Raw genomic sequence first — 20,219 nt, forward strand, 5'->3', positions numbered from 1 at the left:
CCCGCGGGTCCCTCCCTGGCTGCGGGAGAGACGGAGGTAGAGGGAGGACACAGAGCCGCGCAGCCCGCACCGGAGACCTTCGCCTCGCCCCGCCGGCTCCTCACCCTCTGGGAGGAACATGGGTAAGTCATCCTTCCTCCCCCGTCATCGCCTGACATTTTTCTCTTTCTCGGCGTGCTGCAGGGTGGGAAACGTTTCTCGCTCAAAGTTGCCGATTTCGTCCGTGCACGGGTGTGAGACGGAGGCTCTTTCTCCGGGGAGAGTCGGCGCACGCGGAACGCACGCCAGGTGCCGGGGCTGGAAGGGTCCCGAGCGCGGGGTGGGGTCGGGCCGCGGGGCCGGAGCGCCGCCGGGCTCCCCGGCACCTCGCTGCCTCGCCTCCCCTCCTCCATTCTTCCTGCCGGTGCCCGGGCACCACGGAGCCGGCCTCGCGGGCTCGCATCCTCCGCTCCCTCTGCGCTTCCGAGGTCGCCCGCTCCCTTTCCCCCGTGTCTGCCGGGCTCCGGTCGGACCGCGGGAGAGACCACTTGGTCTAACTTCTTCCCGGTCAAGCACGACCTTTCCTCATCTTGGGTACTGCTCATCCCGGGGCGAGGAAGTGGAAGCAAGTAGTTTGAGAAGGCGATTTTACAACCTGCACGGAAATTATTTTCCACGGGGGAGAGCGGGCAGCCTCATAGGTTGAAAAGATGACTTGTCACAGGCTACGAGGAACGTGAGGCAGGGTAGAGCTGCTAGCTGTTGAATTAGTGCTGGGTGACAGCAATGTGCAATATTCAACACATTTTCTTGGTTCCTTCGTCTGTCAACTGTAGCAGGAAACTGCGCCTTGTAACGTGTTGTTACCGAACTTACATGCTGGTTATTCTTTCCCAGCTTCCCCTGCCTAAATCTACATAATCTGATTTTAGTTCCTTTGTATAGTTAATCTGAAGAGATAGGTTTGGATAAGAGATTTAAAAGCAAATGTGTTTTATAAAACTATATGTAATTTGACCTAAAATTTTTTGTCATACGTTGCTTAACTGTCACATTTGGTAATCAAAGAAAAGGTCTGATGCTGTAATTCTGTAATTAAAGGCTGAAAGTTTCTTTTAATAGTAGCAACTTGGAATATACAACTTACACGTTTCCCAGTTTGCTTTTACTCCTGTCTATCATAATTTCCTCTTTTTAAAAATTTGCTCCATTGGCGTGTCAACTTGGACTTCTCCCACCCCTTCTGTGCAAGTTATTTTAAACTTGAGATGAGTGTGGTCCTTTCATCTGACAATACGGTGCTCAACACGTCTAGAGTTAAGTGATAGCAACTCAGAATCTTCAAGGAAGTATCTAAATCTAGAAATGGTGTCGATGAGGCTTCCTTGGAAAAACAGGTGCTCCAAGCTCTGATTCAGACCTTTGGCCATATATTGTGAAGAGACAATAAGTGCTGGAGGAGGAGATGGTATGAATGAAAAATGACCTAGAATTTTATTTTCAGTTGGCTTGTTTTCACCTTTTAATGTGAGTTCTATTGATATGCTGAACAAATTGCTGTAAAAATAGGGTGGCCCGGTTTTGCGTGTATATTCTTTATACAGAAGTAGAATTTTAAATTAATATTCGATTGTTAGACATACTGTTACCTTTGAACACACACACACATTTTCTCAATTACAGGCCTCAAGTTTGGCTTGTAAAATATTTCAGGTGCGTTTAAAAAACTCGTTTAACTAAATTTCTAACTTAAATGTTGAATCAGTCCTTTTTAGGAGAAGAAATCCAATTCTTTTGCAACACTGGTGAATAAAAATACCTAAAATAAATGAAATCATCTACTTAAATCTTACATGCTATTGCTTGATTAAAAAATGGGGGGGACAGCAAATAGAAACTCATCTCTCATTTGAAGTCTTTTCAGATTCTCTTTGATTAGATAATCTCTCCTCCTGGCACTGTTTGTACCTTGATAGAAGCTTTTTAGCATTTACATGATGTACCTTGTAATGGAGTTTGTGTGTGTTGTACATTTAATCATGAGTTCTTCTAGAAGATGAAAATTACATCATATTAATTTTTATGTTCCCCACAGTGCTTTTCACATAGTAGGCATTCATTTAATCTTTAGTGACTTAAGTGCCCTTAAAACCACCTATCTATTTGCATCTTTTGAACCTGAAAGTGTAGGCTCTGAACAAGCATTTAGGTTGGTAGCTGTTATGGAGGTGTGGAATATAAGGGAAGAAGTGAGTATAATTGTATGATGCCATAGTAGCTATGGCCTCTCTTCATTAAAAAAAAAAAAAAAAAGTTGGGTTTTCTCAGAGGTATGGGTTTTGAGTCAACTTCAGTCAAGCCATTTCTTTCTAAACTGCTCTTTTCTATAGTAAAGTGGTTTCATGTAAGACCAGTAAGGATGTATAATAATGTAAAATTAAAACCTTGGAAAACAGTTTTATATCTGAGCTAAGAAAGTTATTGCAATAATTGATATACATATAAGAAGGTAGATAGTACCTTCTATCATGGTTAATGGTAAGATAAAAAAGCACTTTTTACTCTATCTTCTCGTGAAATAGAGTGATTTAAAAAAAAATTCTCATGGCAGTGATTTTCTTCAAAGAAAGTAAGGGAAAATTTCTATATAACCTGTAGACCATAGCTATTTTACGTATATATTATACATTTAACATGTATTTAATATTTATTGAATGTCAACAATATGTAATATACTGTGGGAGGACAAATACGAATAAGACATTCATGTTATCATTTGCTTATAATCTTAACGGGAATAGCTTAACACATTCACAAATAACTATAACAGTAATAGAAATAAATTTATAATTGCTATAAAAGACCTTTATATATATTACAAATTGAGGGGGTGAAGAGATGACTTTAGAGAAATGGTGTTATTTAAATCAAGGTTAGTTAAACTTCTGGAAAGTACAAATGAGCCTGTTAATTGAAATGACGTTGGGGGAGGGGAGAAGTAACATAAATGAAGATAGATAAGGAACATTTCAGGAGTAGCCAGGACATGATTAAATAGCCACGTTTGGGTAGAGCCAAAGGTAAGCAAACAGTTGGTGATGGACATGTAAAAGTAATACAGTGGTAATGGTTAATGATCAAGTAAGATAATGTAGGACCTTAAATGCCAAGTGAAGAAGAATCTGGACTTAATTTATCTGTTAAGGGCCTCCTAAACATTTTTATGCATTTAAGTGATGGATCACATCTGTAGGAAAATAAGTCTGTCATTTGAGTGCAGGGGGGATAAGATGAGAAACTAGAGAACATCTAAGAAGGTGCTTATTGCAGTTTGGGTGAAAATGTAATAATGGCCTAACCAAGGTTGTGGCAATGGGAATTGCCCAGAAATTGCAAATAAAGACTAGATTTACTCAGCTGATTGAATATGGAACTGCGAAAGGAGTCACAGGTTTTAGCCTGGGTGGTAATGAGAATATGGTGATGTGTTATTATGTATTCAATCCACTGGAAAAGGAAACAACTCAATATTTGGACAAGTTGAGTTGGACTTTTTAGTCTGTCATTTAGTCTCTGATTGATGACAAGGACTTTGTCATATTAGCATGAATACCTATTCTAAACACTAGTTTCTCTGGTTCACAGTAGCTGTGCAGTAAACACTTGTTGACTGAAACTGGGTAAAAAATAGTAAAACAGTCATTATAACTCTCATGAGACTTAGGATTTGAACTGGTGGAAGTTATCCACAAATTTCCTGAGACGATATGTGAAGTTAGATCAGAGGAGGAAAGTCAAAAAAGAAAATGAAGAAACTTTGTCCCAAATAAGAATTGCGGGGAATGCAATGAAAAGGAGTGGCGTGAATTGACAAGGAATAAGAAATAGGTAGGAGTGAAAAACTAGAACTGATACATATTTGGTTTCAATACTGAGTGAATGGTTAAATAATGTTCATTGCTTCAGAATAATCAGGGTGATTTGATCTGAGAAGAGGCTCAACGTTGGTGTGGTTTGATTAGGATATTACCCAGTGTATAATGCAACCTTAAAGAGGTCAGTTGTAAAAGCTAAGTGACTAACAGGCAAGTGGAAATAGTCCTCTAAGTATAGTCATGCTGTATTTCTTGCCCTTTAAAAAAAAAAATCTATGAGAAAGCATAGATTTCAAAAAATATATTCAGCATGTTACATTTTATGTGAAATGACATGTGTTGTTTTCTTGCCTGAGAATTATTCGTAATTTCACCATCTTGTCTTATATTTCTTTGACATTCCTTTTTTTTGCCTTTGCTAGTGTAGTAGAATTTTTATTATTGTTATATCTGTCATGCAGAGTCAGTTTAGACTGATTTAATAATTTTCCACAGCTTTCTGCATAAAAAATACTCTTTACTGATGAATTGTTTTATTTTAAATTTACTGTTAGACTTTGTGAATTTGAGACTTCTGTAGTTTATATGTATGATTCAGATTATATTCTTAAGTCTTAGATTTGCATTTTTCTCTGTAGATATGTATCAGATTTATATTAATAGATGGTCTTTTGCATATATCTTTAAGTAGAGTTAGAAAATATTTTTCATGGATTAAAAAAACACTACTTCTACTTGCTTTTTGGAAGCCAGGGTAGGGTGATAAAATATTTTTGATAGCTAGTAATTACTAAATTTGTGATTTTAAAAGCACTTAGTTCAATAATTTTTCTTATGTTGGCATTATTCCTATTTTTTATATGCCCCCCCCTTTTTTAAATATGAGAGAATGGCTACTTTCACTAACCTTGGTAGAGTCATATTCTGAAGACTAAAGTACTACATTTGGAAAGCCATAATAGCTTTAGTTCTTTTTGAGAATCAAAGAGTTTGTGCTTTCATAATGAAATCGTGGAGTTTTTAGGGGATTTTAAGGAAAGGCATAGTTGCTTTCTCCAGAGATTCCTGATCACTTGAATGTGAACTTGGGCAGTTCTGGAGTTATTGCTCATACTAGCAAGAACCATCATAATTACCTGAATTTTTAATACTTAATCATGAACATCAGGAGGGATGGAGGAGGAAAACCTACTCCTCTGGGAACTCCATGTAATTTTAGGTAGCCAAATGTTTGGATAACTTAGCGGTTCTCAACCTGTGTGTCATGACCCATAGGAACTGTATTAAAGGGCCACAGCATTAGGAAGGTTGAGAACCCCAGGGATAACTGATAGGAAAATAATTTAAAATACAGGTTAAGCATCTCTAATCCAAAGTCTGAAATGCTTTCAAATCTGAAAGTTTTTGAGTACAGACATACATCATGCTCAAAGGAAGTGTTCATTGTGTCATTTTAGATTTGGGGTTTTTTGGATTAGGCATACTGAACCAATAAATATAATGCATATGTTACAAACTCTGAAAAAATCCAAAATCTGAGACGTTTCTGGTCCCAAGCATTTCACATAAGGGATACTCAACTTCTCCTTTCCTAGATGGTTAACTTGGCAGAAAACAGCTCGCTCTTATGGAGAGAACAGCAATAATAAATGAAGATATCAGATTAGGTTATTGTTTTAGTCCATTTTGCACTGCTATAACAGAACATCTGAGACTGGCTAGTTTATAAAGAACAGAAATTTATTCTGTCACAGTGCAGAGTCAAGGAACTGTAAGATCAAACCTTTGGTCTCTGGTTCCAAGAGGGCATCTACATGTTGTAGCCTCCAAAAAGAAGAAATCTTACATGCTCACATGCCCTAAGAGAGAAAGAGAACCTCTTCCTGTAAGCCCTTTTTGTAGCATCATTAATCCATTAGTTGAAGACAGACTCCACAGGATCCTCCCATTAGGCCCCACCTCCCGGTACTGTTGCATTGGGTATTAAGTTTCAACATAAGTTTTGAAGGGGACAAAAGCATTTAAGCCATGGCAGTTATAAAACGTACATGTGCTTTGGTTCTAAATTCTGTGGTTCTTTGAAGCTAAAGTATGAAATATAGTATTGTTCATGTCTTAATATGTTATATTTATCTCTATATAACTTGTTTTTTTAGTGTTCAAATAGTAAAATTTATTTAAACAACTACAAGCCCACATGAAAGAAAAACACAAGTATATTGAAGTGAGGGGGTAGAAGAAGTAGGAAAGGGGGAAGGGAGGAGGAAAGGGGATTGCAAGTTCTCAGCTAATGTGCACAATGTAAGGTTATACAGCACACCTGGGTGAAGGGCTCAGCTACAACTTGAACTTTACCTTAGAAACAAAAACAAAGTATCTTCATATTAATCTGAAATTTTTTTAAAAAGAAGAATATATTTTTAATACAAATAATAAAATCTACTTGAGGTAGCAACTTCAGGGTTTGAACTAACTTGTTAGGTTTATCTAAATAAATGATCTAAAAAAACCATTTCCCATGGTGGTTAAGATATGGATACTAGATTCATATTGCAGAGCAAAGAAATTCTCTCAGTGTTTCTATTTATATAACTTTACTTACTTAGAAACATTTCAGAAGTTAAAAACAAGGTCTAGAATAGTGATAAATGGAAATGTTAAAATTGATCTGCTGGCCATGATTGTAGAGTTGACCCTTGAGCAACATGGGCTTGAACTGTATAGGTCCACTTATATGTGGATTTTTTTTAAGAAAAGTGTGCCTACTTCTCCTGCTTCCCCTTCTACCACCTGATTGCAGATACTCATTTGATAATGCAGATCTGTAATGCAATTTTGTGAATTTCATCTTTGAAGCATTTTTTCACACAGATAGGGATTGCCAATTGCATGTGATTTTAAGGAACATATTCTTTGTATCAAAGGCATTTATAGAATTTTTTTAGATTCTTAGCCAGGCATGGTGACTCATGCCTGTAATGCCAGCACTTTGGGAGATTAAGGTAGGATTGCTTGAGCCAGAAGTTCAAGACCACCCTGTACAATATACCAAGACCGCCATCTCAAACTGACTGGGATTTTTTTTTTTTTTAATCTGGTATAAGAATTACAACTCCTGTGGAATATTCTTTTTCTATTCCTTCACTTTGGGTCTGTGTTAGTCCTTGTGGGGTTAGATGGGTTTCCTGGAGACGGCACATACTTGGATTGTACTTTTTATCTATTCAGCCAGCTTTTGTCTCTAGAGTGGGGCACTGTGGCCCAAACTGTGAGAAGGCTTCCTCTACCAACACACACGTGGACTGATTGGGAGGCTGCTTACTGGAGAGCAGCTGTAGCAGAGATCTGGTGGCCTTTGCATCACCCCCAACAGGTCAGGGAGGGAGCAGGTAGAGCAGAAGCTCCCCATGCCATGCCCTATAACTGAGAGTCAAGTGCCCCTCCACCACAGGCACTACATGGGAATCCTTGGGGTAGTGCTACAAGACCTAGGCAGGGGGAGAACCCTGGCCATCCAACAGCCTCAGCCCACCAGAACTGACCCCCACCCATATGATCTGGTATCCACAGCCCCCAAGCCGGTGGACAACATGGCTGTGCTTCTGCAGTCCCCAGTTCCAGCTCTGAAGTTCTCACTGAACCCAGGCCCACAACACTGCCCTCCCCTCTGAGATTCTAATGTTGCAGCTTACACAGAAGACCTTATCCTTCAGGTTCCAGCACTCCCTGTGAGCCAGCAGAACAACTCCAAGATACATAGTTCTACTGCCAGGGATCCCCACTCTCAGCCATGAGCTACCATTACACCTAGACCTGGTTTCGGTAAACAACAGCATCCCAGACACCCATGACCAACTACCTAGAAAGCCTCACCCAGCTGCCACTCTGACCTTTACCTGGAGACCCTGGCAGAGCAATCCCCTACAACACTAGCCTCTATGGAGAGCATCCCACACAGCCCCCAACTCAAACTGTCAGCAGTGATTTGGGGAACATCCCACCACCACAAGTGAAGATCATCAGCACTGGCTTCAGCAGTGGCAGTCATAAGAGACTGGAACTAAACTGAACTGCAGGCTCTCTGTGCACTGGCTTCTCCTTCCCTGCCAGATCAAGATTCCAGATTAGGCCAAAAAGCACCATTTGGACTTCCCCTTCATCTAACTAAACAGAAGAGTTGCCAGCAAAGGAGATGAGGTACCCTGCAAATGTTCTCAGATGGATGGCTCCCCAGTGGCTCTTCTTGCTCTTTCCCACATGTGGATGCCTCCCTATGGATCCCTTCAGTCTTGCTGAGTGAATCGCCCCATCACTTCCTCCTTCACTCTCAGTGTCCCCTGTTTTTCCCAACTGAATTTTCAGTTGATCAGAGTGGTATAAAAAATCAAAGACACAGAAGTTAAGTTCTGTGTTCTTCCATAAACTCTGTCTAGCCTTTACTAAGCTTTTTATATTCCCATTTGATATATACGGTTTTAAGATATTTTCATTAGTGCTAAGTGAGGACCAGTAGATCCTAAATAAAAATGAAAGGGAGGGGGGCCCATGTCATAAGAAACTAATATAAATTATAATAAGGAAACCTTCAAGCTCAATTGCCTAATAAGGTCTTATGCAAACCAAAATCTGTTTTATTTTTTTTCTGTTCTTATTTTTGGCCTTTAAACATTTTCTAGGGAAAGTGATGACATGGCATTTTAAAAAGTCATCAAAGTACCATAATGTTTTTAGATTATTTTCTTATATCTTGACATTTTCTAACAGAATTTTTATAAAATTATTTGCAATGATTATATGAAAAGAATTATACACAAATGATACATTTTTTTGAATTCTTTTTAGATGTTATATGAAAATTATTAAAAAATTATATAATGTAATCTTTAATAACTAGTAAATTCCCTTAATTTGTAGGTGAGTTTTGTTTTTCTTAGTCTGGATAAAGAAAAGCCTAGGAATTGTACTTTTTACAAAAGTTTGCCTATAGAACTTTGAGGAACTCACACTATCTGAGATTATTTTTCATATGAAATTTTTTAGTTTTTGTTTTGTTTTTTAAGGCAAGCATAGAACAAAGTTTATTGAGAAAAGAAAGGTAGGTTACAGAGTAAGAGCAAAATATAGGCTTACAAAAATATATACGTTTGACAGCAAATGGGCCCCCATTGCCAGGGCAAGTAGGTAAAAAGGCAAAGAGGCCTGGTTTTGTTTCTGAGACAGGATCTCACTTAGTTGACTGCAGGTGTGTCGTCATAGCTCATGCAGTCTCCAATTCTTGGCCTCAAGCAATCCTCCCTCAGCCTCCCGAGGAGGTAGGACTACAGGCATGCACTGCTGTGCCTAGCTAATTTTTTTCTTGCAGAGACAGGGTCTCGCTATCATCTATGATGGTATCAGACTTCTGGGTTTAGGTGATCTGCCCACCTTGGCTTCCCAAATGCTAGGATTATAGGCCTGAGCCCCTGTGCTCAGTTAATTTGTCAGGTTTAAAAAAACCCTATTTGTTACTGATGAGGATTCCTCAGTAACTCCATTACAAAAGATGGAACTGATCATTATAAGAAAGCAAAACTTACACATTTCTGCTTCATAGAAATATAAATGGTAATTTGTGTTTAAAACTGTAAGGTATACCTTTTATATGAAAGCTATAACCTAATAACAGCCTAAGAATACGGGGAGGAGGGAAAGGAGAGGGGAGGGGGAAGAGGTGGAGAGAAGGGGATTGGAGGGATCACTTCTGTGGTTTATCTTACAAGGGTACAAGTGAACCTTTCTAAGAGTAGACTAGGAATGTTTTGACACAATAACTAGGTAAATGACATGAAGGCTATGTTAACCAGTTTGATGAAATGTTTCAAATTGTATGTGAAAACACCACACTGTACCCCAGAAATGCATTAATGTACATAGTTACCATTCAATAAAAAAAAAAAAAAAACTATAAGGTATAGTTAACCTCAAAAATAAAATCAGAACAGAGAAAAAAATTATATGAACGGATTAGTTTATTTTCCCTTTACTTGCAAAAATGTGTTTCTGGGTGGTATGGTGGTAAGCTCCAAGAAAGAATAATTGTCCAGTGTGTAGCATTACTGGGTTTTATATGGTTTGTACAAAGTATCATCAGTTGATAGGCACACAAGACTACCATATTAGGCATTAAGAAAATGACAAAATAATTAGTACAAATAGTCACATTTTCTGCTTTTGAAAAAATTTAACTAGTAAAGAAATGAGTAATAGAAACAGAGAAGGTCATATATTGGATTCTCAAAAGAGAGAATACAGACCCTTAAGACTTTAAATAAGAGGACAGATCTATTTGCTTTTTTAGCACCTACCAGGAGAATGCAGTGGAAATGATGTTCTATAATTTCCTAGCTTAGATCATAAAAGGCAATGCTGCTTCCCCTTGTTCATAGGAACACTTGCCTGCTTGGAGTTTGCCTGCTGAGAACTCTTAGTGTGCTGAGCTGTTGTGTTATTAGGAAGCCAAGCCTTATGGAAAGGTCTCAGGTCAGCAATCTTCAAGCCCTTCCAGTCCATTTGGCAGACATGTAAGTGAAAGAAACATTGGATGAATCAGATGAAGCCATCCCCAGCCAGTGAATCACAGCCAGTCACCCCTAGCCTTTGAGACTCTGTATCAAGGCCCTGGATCTTATGGAGTAGAGACAAGCCATCCTCAGTTTGCCCTTTGTGAATTCCCTGTTCACAGAATCTGGGAGCATAATAAAATGTCTTTTGTTTGGGGTGCTTTGTTATATAAACAATTATTGAAACAGTTATAAAGTTTAAAAGATACATTGTCTTAGTAAGAAACATTGCTATTGAAATTTGTCAAAGGAGAGAACTACCTGCTGAATAGACATTTATTGAGTTTTTCTTCCATTCAAATGAAGATAGTTTAATAGAGAATTTTGCCTAGTAAGTAACATTGCCCCATGGTTTTTTAAACTTGTTCTTTATTCTGACAATAATTCTCTTGGGGAAAATTTTTTTCTTATTTTCTTTCTTTCCTTTCTTTGACCCACTCTGTTGCCTAGGCTAGAGGCCCCTGGCATCAGCCTAGCTCACAGCAACTTCATACTCCTGGGTTCAAGTGATCCTCCTGCCTCAGCCTCCTAAGTAGCTGGGACTACTGTCACTTACTTGTCACAATGCCCCACTAATACTTGTATTTTTAGTAGAGTTGAGGTCTTGCTCTTGCCCAGTCTGGTCTTGAACTCTTGAGCTTAAGCAATCCTGCTTGGCCTACCAGAGTGCTAGGATTGCCCCTGGCCTCCTTAAGGAAGTAGTAATTGTCTTACTAGTGAGAAGAGAAATATGTATGTTTAAATAGTGCTTCTATTTACATAGCTTTTACATAGCTTTATGGTAGACTTTAAGGTTTTACATAGCTTTATGGTAGACCTTAAGTTTGGCTAAGAAAAAAATGTCAGGCTCGGCACCTGTGGCTCAAGTGGCTAAGGCGCTAGCCACATACACCTAAGGTGGTGGGTTCGAATTCAGCCCGGGCCCACCAAACAACGGTCATGGCTACAACCAAAAATAGCCAGGTGTTGTGGCGGGTGCCTGTGGTCCCAGCTACTTGGGAGGCTGAGGCAGGAGACTCCCTTGAGCCCAGGAGTTGGAGGTTGCTGTGAGCTGTGATGCCATAGCACTCTACCCAGGGGGACAGCTTGAGGCTCTGTCTCAAAAAAAAAAAAGAAAAGAAAAAAATGTCAGGTGGTACAATTAGATTAATAAAGACAGTTACTATTAAAATTTGTCTGTTCTTATCAACTTAAGAGGTATAGAGAAGTATTAGTTCTGATCTCTCCAACTGATCTCCTAAGTTATTATCCTGTTATCCCTGATGTTAATATTAGTGTTTACTTATAGTAATAGCCTCATTATTAGTATATTTGGTAAAATTATTTTTAATCACATCTTTCTTATCACTTCTTAAAAGACAGTGGAGTTTTTAGGTTGATAACCATTGAATAAAATAATAACTTTGTCATAAAATTACCAAGGATTTCTGTTATGTAATAGGTCTTATGATTTTCTAAAAATAATATAATTCTGATAATGGATATTTTCAGTTAAGATCATTGTCATGAGATAGGTAGTCAGTATTGGAGTTACACTGGCATTTTTTATGCTTTGGAGTCATGAGAGTGTGTGTATAAATATCAATAATTACATATATACACAGAGAATGCCTCTGGAAGGATGCAGCAGAAACTATTAACATTGCTACTGTGAATGAATCAGAATATATAAAAATAATTTCCACTAAAATAAAATTAAAAATATTTTCTGTCATAACATATTGTGAGATACTAGAGGACAGAGCTGTGTTGTATCCATCTTTCTTTGTATCTTTAGCATCAAGTGCAGTGTTTGATGTTTGATGGACACTTATTATTCATATTGGTGGATTAATGGAAGTTTGGGACTAAATTCTTAATTTATTAGTCACTTTATCTGTAACATTCCTGATCTTACAGATTATGATATTGTTCACTAAAAAGATCTAATAGCCTTATCTCACATAACTCCTCATTTTTCTAAGGATATTTATTTATCTGTATCAGTCTAGGTCCAAGTAGAAGACAACTCAACGTTAAGTATATGTGAATATATACATGTATCTAATCTGACAGGAAAGTGAAGTCTGTAGATCAGAGAACAGTTTGTTCCTCAGAGCATTTTAATGCCAGGTCTTCAAGCATGACAGGTCCAAGCACCAAAATGAGAACTTGATGTTACCCTACACATGTAGCAGGGTTGCACCACAGAAGAGGAACCCTAAAATCATGACACTAGAAGCTTAGGGCTGCTGGCACTGCTACATATCCAAGAAATACATCTTGGAATTAAACACATTCTCTCTGAAAAAAAAAAAAAGGATGACATCTCTGGGTTTATTACCCTAAAAATAAGCTAGGAGCAAATCTCTGGAAAGAAGAGAATTTTTTAATAATCTTTGAATATTTTCAGGGAGGGAGACTTGTCTTTATTATAGTTTATCAATTTCCTTTTCAAGAGTGCCAAGAAATACAGGGAGAATTTTCTTTTAACACAGCAATTTAAACAGGGGACAATTAATGTAAAATTATTAGGGGAATGACTATAAAAGGTAGACAGCAAACTCTAAAGAGTAAATAGGCTTGAGAGTGTGTGTAAGGAAGGAGAAACTTAACTTCCTTGGAAGGGGGGGTTCTCATTAAAAGATGTAGTTTCAGCCCTCTAGGTGTAGAAGTTCATTGGGTTAGCTAGGCCAGAGCTGATCCAACGACATCTGGCCTGAAGGAACAACTCTTTGGAGGACCAGCAAGCTGAAGGTGATGGGTGAGCACAGGGGGAGAGTGGAACATGCAGAGGAAGTAGAGACCCTGGTGCAGGCTTCCTTCTGCTAAAATTTCGCCACTTCCGTGTACTGTTTAAGGCCAGAGTGGTTCTGAGTGGCCTCCCCCACAGATCCTCCAGCACGTGTGCTTCCAGGGCTGAGGAGACGGTAACAGGAGCTGGGGTATAGAGATGAGCTGTATGGGGTCTCTCCTGCACAGAACTGCTGCCAGAGTTGAAAGGTAGAGAAAATACATAGTAAAAACTATGATTTGCCAGCATTTGAGATAGAGTGTCAAGTGGTCACCCTGGGTAGAGTGCGATGGCATCACAGCTCACAGCAACCTCACACTCCTGGGCCCAAGCTACTCTTGCCTCAGTCTCCCAAGTAGCTGGGACTATAGGCGCCCACTACAATGGCCCAGGCTGGAGTCAAACCTGCCAGCTCCAGTGTATGTGGCTGGTACCTTAGCTGCCTGAGCTACAGGCGCCAAGCCTGACACTCCAGCATTTGGACTGGAGAAAATCATACAGGCTAAGAAGGAGGGAGTGGACTTTCCTATTCACTGTCCTCTGTACTCAAAGCTTATAGTCAAATCTGGCAAAGGGAAAATATTTAAAGTCCAGGTGCATTTTTACAAATCAGGCAATTCAGGTGAATTTGGAGCTGAGACATATACACATAAGTTGATAAGTGACATGATTTATTGCTTGAATTTTACTTATATTTTAAATTCATTGTACATTATGGCTATAAGAAAGGATATTGTCATTTTTTCTATTTTATTTTATCTGAATTGTTTTGTGTTTTATCTTGATCCTAAAATATCTTTTGTTTTCTGTAGCAGTATCCTGGTACAATATTTTCTTTGTGGGTTCATAGTGTTAGTTCAGACAGTATTATTTTCATTAGATATTAAAAATTCTTAATGTATTGTTCAAGATATGCCCATGTTAAGCTCATCTGTCACATTTATGACTACTTGAACATATATTATTTTTCTCTGGCTGGCATTTTATTACCTAGTAAAAATTGTTGTTGTCTAAAAATTTATCAATTTCAGTGTATGTTTTCTCTTCCTTGTATTAGGTTACTAAGAGAGACTCTGCTTTGTACCAATCTTAATGAAATACTTCTCTGTGTATTTCTTCAGCTAATGAAAGCCCCATTTATCTATTTCTTGTCGATCTGTAATCTTGTTCTCTGTTATTACAGATTATTATAAAACAGAGTCTTTATTTCTTTCCCCACCATTACATTTGATTAGTCACAACTTTAACTATGTTCTGGTAAAGAATCTTGCCCAAGACTGGAAATCTAAGTTGATAACCCCAAATACTTCTCTTTATCCAGTTTAGTTAGCCTGTGAAATTCCTGTACACTTTCAGGAAAAATTTCCTCTTGTTGAAATTATATCATTTGTCCCCCTTGTTGATCTTCCTCTAATGTCAGGCACGTCCCAGAGTCTAGGGCATAACTTGGAGGCAGGGCGTTTTTTCCATTGAAGCTAAGTGCTGGGAGCCAAAGCCAGACACTTCAGTAGTATCCTGGAGGAGGAGACTTCGACAGCAAAGGTAGAAGGCCAAGATCAATGTACTAATCTGAGGAGCTAAATAGAGGATGAGAGCTAAGAGATAAATAAATTTGGGGCTTCAGAAATTAGGAAACACAGGATAGTAAACTATCAAATCATTGTTCTGGAAGAATCATGGAGATAAAAAAGTACTGATAAATGTGAAGTCGTAGGTTGACTTGCTGGCCCACTGTGGGCGAAGGGAGCTGTGGCCAGATGAATATGTTTCATGTAGTTTTTTTTTAAATCTAGAGAGTTTCTCCTTTATTATTAATGCAGATATGAATTTTGAAATTACTGTGTATAGTTCCAGCTTTTTAACGTCTTCTGGAGCTACTCTTGTATGTAGAGATTATTTCACCAATTCTTTAACAAAGAAGCTGTTTGTAATTGAAAGATTACATATTTTCACTAACATTATTCCAGTATAGTTCTTAGGTTTCTGTAAAATTGTTTGACAGATTTCATCAAGCTTTGTTGATTTATCTACAGTGATTTTCTAGGTTGGCTTATAAAATCCTGGGTGTTGACCACTGTTTGAAATGAATATCTTGGAGGCCCGTAGTTCAGTGAGTAGGGTGCCGGCCACATAAACTGAGGCTAGAGGGTTCGAACCCAGCCTGGGCCAGCTAAAAACAACAATTATAACTGCAACAAAAAAATAGCCAAGCGTTGTGGCGAGTGCCTGTAGTGCCAGCTACTTGGGAGGCTGAGGCAAGAGACTTGCTTAAGCCCAAGAGTTTGAGGTTGCTGTGAACTGTGATGTCACAGCACCCTACCTAGGGTGACAGCTTGAGACTCTGTTGCCAAAAAAAAAAAAAAAAAAATACATATATATGAAAAGAATATCTTTAATCATCCCATTTAGGAGACTGTTGAGAAAACATTGCCCTAAAATTTTTCTTGATCAGTTCTCAAAGAATTAATCAAATCTAGATCAGTGTGAATCACTATGTAATTTTTTAAAAGGACAATGTATTAATTTATTAGCAATTTGTGTCATGTTATATGCCAAAACTATATTTGATAGCTATAAAACAGTGAAATAGTCCTTGAACTTTAAGTGAAAAGGTCTTTTGGCATTGTGTGAAATAAAATTTTATAAACTATATTTTGCTCTTATTCATTATGGTTTAATATTATAGTTAGGAAGATAATCTATCATATTCTTGACCCTCTAATCAAATATTACAAGACTATAGTGTTTCTAGTTCATACTAAAATAGACTTTTAACTCCATTTAAGAATAAATGAAAAGTGACTGCTGTAAAAGTTTAAAATCATATTTGTAAAATAATTAGGAGAAGAAAATTTACAGTGAAATGAAGTCATTGTTTTTAGTATAGCTCATCTTAATAAAAATGTCTCTTAATCATGGTGATTTATGCCTTAAAGTAGGCGTCTTCAAACTACGGCCTGCAGGCCACATGAGGCTCGCCTAGGACATTTATCTGGCCTGCTGGGTGTTTTTGCCACGGCTGCCTGTCCTGCTTAGCAGCCGACTCATCCCAGGGCCTGTAGTCCGGCCCTCTAATGATCTGAGGGACAGTGAACTGGCCCCCTGTTTAAAAAGTTTGAGGACCCCTGCCTTAAAGTATAATAAAAGATGCAAGTACAGGTAACTTAAAAAATAATGTAGATTATCAAAATTTATTAGATTTTCACCATAGTGAGTAGTATGAGTATCTTAGAAGAATTTAATAAAACTATATTCATAGTTTTATGTGCCTAGGACTATAAAGTTAGAAAAATGAAAAATATAGAAAAATTAGAACTGTATTCTACAAAAATAATTTCTTAGTTAAGCAGATTTAGAAACTTAATTATGAAGTTAAGTTTTAGAATTCAACCACTTGGCATAGTGCTCACACTGCATGACTTATGAGACAGGTTGATTAAATTCATTAAAGCCCTTAGATTTCATTAAATCTTACATTTCTTTTCTTGTCTAACGTGAGGGAGGTAAGTGATGTGAGAAGTCTAGTTATAATCAATTTGTGGAACAAAAGAGGTATAGCCAGTGGTTAGACATGTGGATAACTAGTGAAAGGCAAAGAGTTAACAACGTCATTGCAATGTGGAAAACCATGTTGGAAGAAAAGTCCACGTGTATGAGTAAGTATGACTACATGTTAAAGTGATATATTAATGAATTAAGGTAGAAGTTAGGTGTGCAAATGTTACGAAATTTACTTTGGCGCTTTCAGCAATTAGAATAGTTTTTGCCTCTTAATTTTGTTTCTCTTCAAATATTACAAGTGGTTCCAGTTCTCCAAGTAGTGTTTGCACATATGCACTCTGAACTGTTAAGCTTTTGCTCAGGTATCTCTTTTGGAAGTCTATACATGTATATTCACTAAACATATTTAATATTTAGGTGCATTCCTATGACTATGCTTCTGTGGCACTTAATCGTGGAGGCTAATTTAAAGAAAATGTCCCCTTCACATTGGCCTTTTATTCTCTTTAATTGTTAAGTTTTTCATTCTTTGACCAAGTAATAATTAGGAAGGTAGTAATTAATGATTACATTACATTGAAAATACTTTTTCTAAGCTCTTGGTATTTTTTTCTAGCTTATATTTTGATAGCAAGCATCCATAGCAGGTAGCAATTATTTTTGTCTTTTTTAAAGATTGCTAAGAAATAAGTTCCTCTTTCTTCTGGATTTATTGTGTATAAGTTTTTATCCACCCTCAGAGACTGATGGAGGGTTGCAAATGTATTAAGAGCCAAAGAGAAGGTTTCAATATTTAATTTTAGACAGCTAACATATTAGGCCATGAAATAATAGAGACTGAAACTATTTTCTCATTTGCTGTTATCTTGGAGGCCAGCATAAACATCAGAAAAGAAGAAATAACAGGATCTGTATTTGCTTATTACATACTTGTGTGCATAGCTCTAGACCTGGAAATGGGATGCATTATCCAGTTCTTACTAACAATAAAATTCTGAAATGTATTGGAATAAATTTAATAATAAAGTGACAAGATCTGTATGAAAATAGAAAATTTCACTGATAGACTCAATACAAGGTCTGAACAAAATGAAATACATACATGTACTAGAAGGGAAGAATTCTTAGTGATCCTACAATTAAAATATAAGTTTAATGTAATTTCGATTATAAATCTGGGAGAGTTTTCATTCGTTTATTCAGTTACTCATTCAGTCATTCCTTCACTCTGGAGTGATTAGATGAAATGATCTTAATGATCTTATGGAAAACAAAAAATTTGAGAGAGCAGCCAAAAACTGAAAAAGAGGAGAGTGTCAGGACTGGTCTTACCAGATACCAGAACATTTGACAGAGTCAATGTACTAATACCAATGTCAATATGGTATTAATATAAGAATAGACAAAGATCATTAGAAAGAAGAGAGACTTCAGATAGACATTTCTGTAACATAACAGAGGTGGCAGTTTAATTTAGTGGGTGAAGGATAGAATATTCCTGTCCCTGATGCAGGAAAATAAAAGTAAACCCCAATCTTAGTCTGTATATATGACTGAATTCCAGTGAATGAAAGACTTAACTAGAAACTCAAATATTATATGATAATTGAGCCATTTCCTGGAGACACAGACACTTAATCATGGCTGAGAATCCAAATGCTATAAAAGAAAATTAGGGGGAAAATACATAATAAGACCCTTAGATTCATGATAGGTTTTGAGGGGAAAGGGAAAAGATTTCATAGGTGATAGACAAAAAGTTAATGTCTATACTGTGGAACGAGAATAAGACAGACAAACCTATTTGAACACTGGGTAAAGGATGCCGATAAACACTATAGGAAAGCAAATCCAAATGGCCGCCAAACATGAAAAGATGCTGACATTTATAGTGGTCAAAGAAAAATTAAACAACAGTCACATACCTCTCTTTCTGACTATCGAGAAAAGAGAGTTTTAATGTTTATTGTTAGTCAGGATGTTGGGAAAAGAATACACCCAACACATTAGGAAAAGTGAAATCTTTCAGTTTTTCTTAAAACTGTTGGATAACATCAGTTAAAATTAAAAACACTAAACTAAGCAGTCTCATTCCTGGGAACCTAGTCCATAAAATTATATATGCATGTACAAAGATTTCTTTTGCTCAGTCGTTACCAGTGACCAAAATGAAACACAGTAAAAGAAAGTGAAAACCAATATATCCAGAAATGGTTGACTACATTGTGCTATATCTGTATCATGGAGGAAGCCACATTTATTTTAAAAAATGAGTTAGAGCTATACAGATTGACTTGGAATAATTGACAAGAGTGATTGAGAGAGAAAATCAAGGTGCAGAACAAAAGTATGTAAATGCTTTCATTTTTAGTTAACAAAGCGTCTCAAATTTTCTGCATTTGTATATATGATTATGTGAGGGGAAAAAAGTCATGAAAGCTTGAAAAAAATCTTAGTTCATTGACATGTAAGTGGAGAGGTTGATGGAGATGAAGAGAAGGCTGAGCAAATGACAAAGCAAAAAAGAAAAGATTACTATCACATTTATACATTTTAATTATATGTATTCAGGTATGTGTATAAAGGAATTAAATAAGACTGAAAAAAGAAATTTGTAAATAGACCATCGTCCTCTTTATTTACAACTGAATGTACAAGTTTTGTTCATCATTTGATTCAGTTCAGTCATTCATTGAATGCCTGTTGTGTGCAAGACAATATGAAAGGTATAGTATGAAATGAAAGTTAATTATTATATCATTAGTCATAAGCATTAGTTGATTGCCTACTCTGTGTTAGGGTCTGTTCTAAGACTATCACTTTATTTAATCTTTCCAACAACCTGACAAGGCAGGTATTATTGTCATCTGTAGTCTATGTACGAAAAGGCAAAGAAAAAAATGAGGCTTCCTAAATTTATACAGGTTAAAGGTGGTGCCAGGATATAAATGCAAATGGATTGACTTTAGAGACTGAATTTTTAATCTCTAAAATATTCTGTCTTCTCTGTCTTTGAGCCATCGGGTTATGGTGAAACCTGACTTGAATATAAGTAACGTTCAACAGTGAAATCAGTGTCATAGTTGAGATACAAACAAAATATGGAAGCCTAAAAAAGGAAGGAGTTTGACTGCAAGAATAGATTTCACATAAGAAATGGTATATTACTTGATTTTGCCACATAAATAGTCAATCTATATGTGGAGAATTCACAGACAGCCATTTTAGATAGGAAGAAATTAATTTGCATGATTGTAAAAATGAAAGTGTGTCTGGGAAAAACTCAGTAATCTAGTGGGACTGACACACATAATGTGTGAGAAAGTAAGGGGAGATGAGAGCATTATATTCGTTGAGGCTTTTGGTTTTCATGGGGAATATGCTGGATGTTAGGCAATTAAAAGACTACTAAAAATGTTTGTAAGAGAAGTGATAGGCTCTGGGAAGAACATGTTTTCGAGGTTGCTAGAGTGGATGAGTAAAAGCAGCTTG

The 20,219-nt window shown here is 37.2% G+C and overlaps 1 protein-coding gene across 3 annotated transcripts in view; it reads left to right on the top strand.

The window, feature by feature from the left end:
- The window catches only part of RAP1GDS1 (Rap1 GTPase-GDP dissociation stimulator 1), a 140,365-nt gene continuing 120,146 nt past the window's right edge, over window positions 1–20,219 (top strand). For all 3 annotated transcript variants that reach the window (XM_012810563.2, XM_023518399.1, XM_012810565.2), the window contains exon 1: window positions 1–122. In XM_012810563.2, coding sequence (XP_012666017.1) covers window positions 119–122 — 4 coding nt within the window. In that variant the 5' untranslated portion in view covers window positions 1–118. The remainder of the gene's footprint in view (window positions 123–20,219) is intronic.

This window comes from Otolemur garnettii, unplaced genomic scaffold (assembly GCF_000181295.1).
Source record: "Otolemur garnettii isolate 467f Iridium unplaced genomic scaffold, OtoGar3 scaffold00137, whole genome shotgun sequence".
In the NCBI taxonomy this organism is placed as follows: Eukaryota; Metazoa; Chordata; class Mammalia; order Primates; family Galagidae; genus Otolemur; species Otolemur garnettii.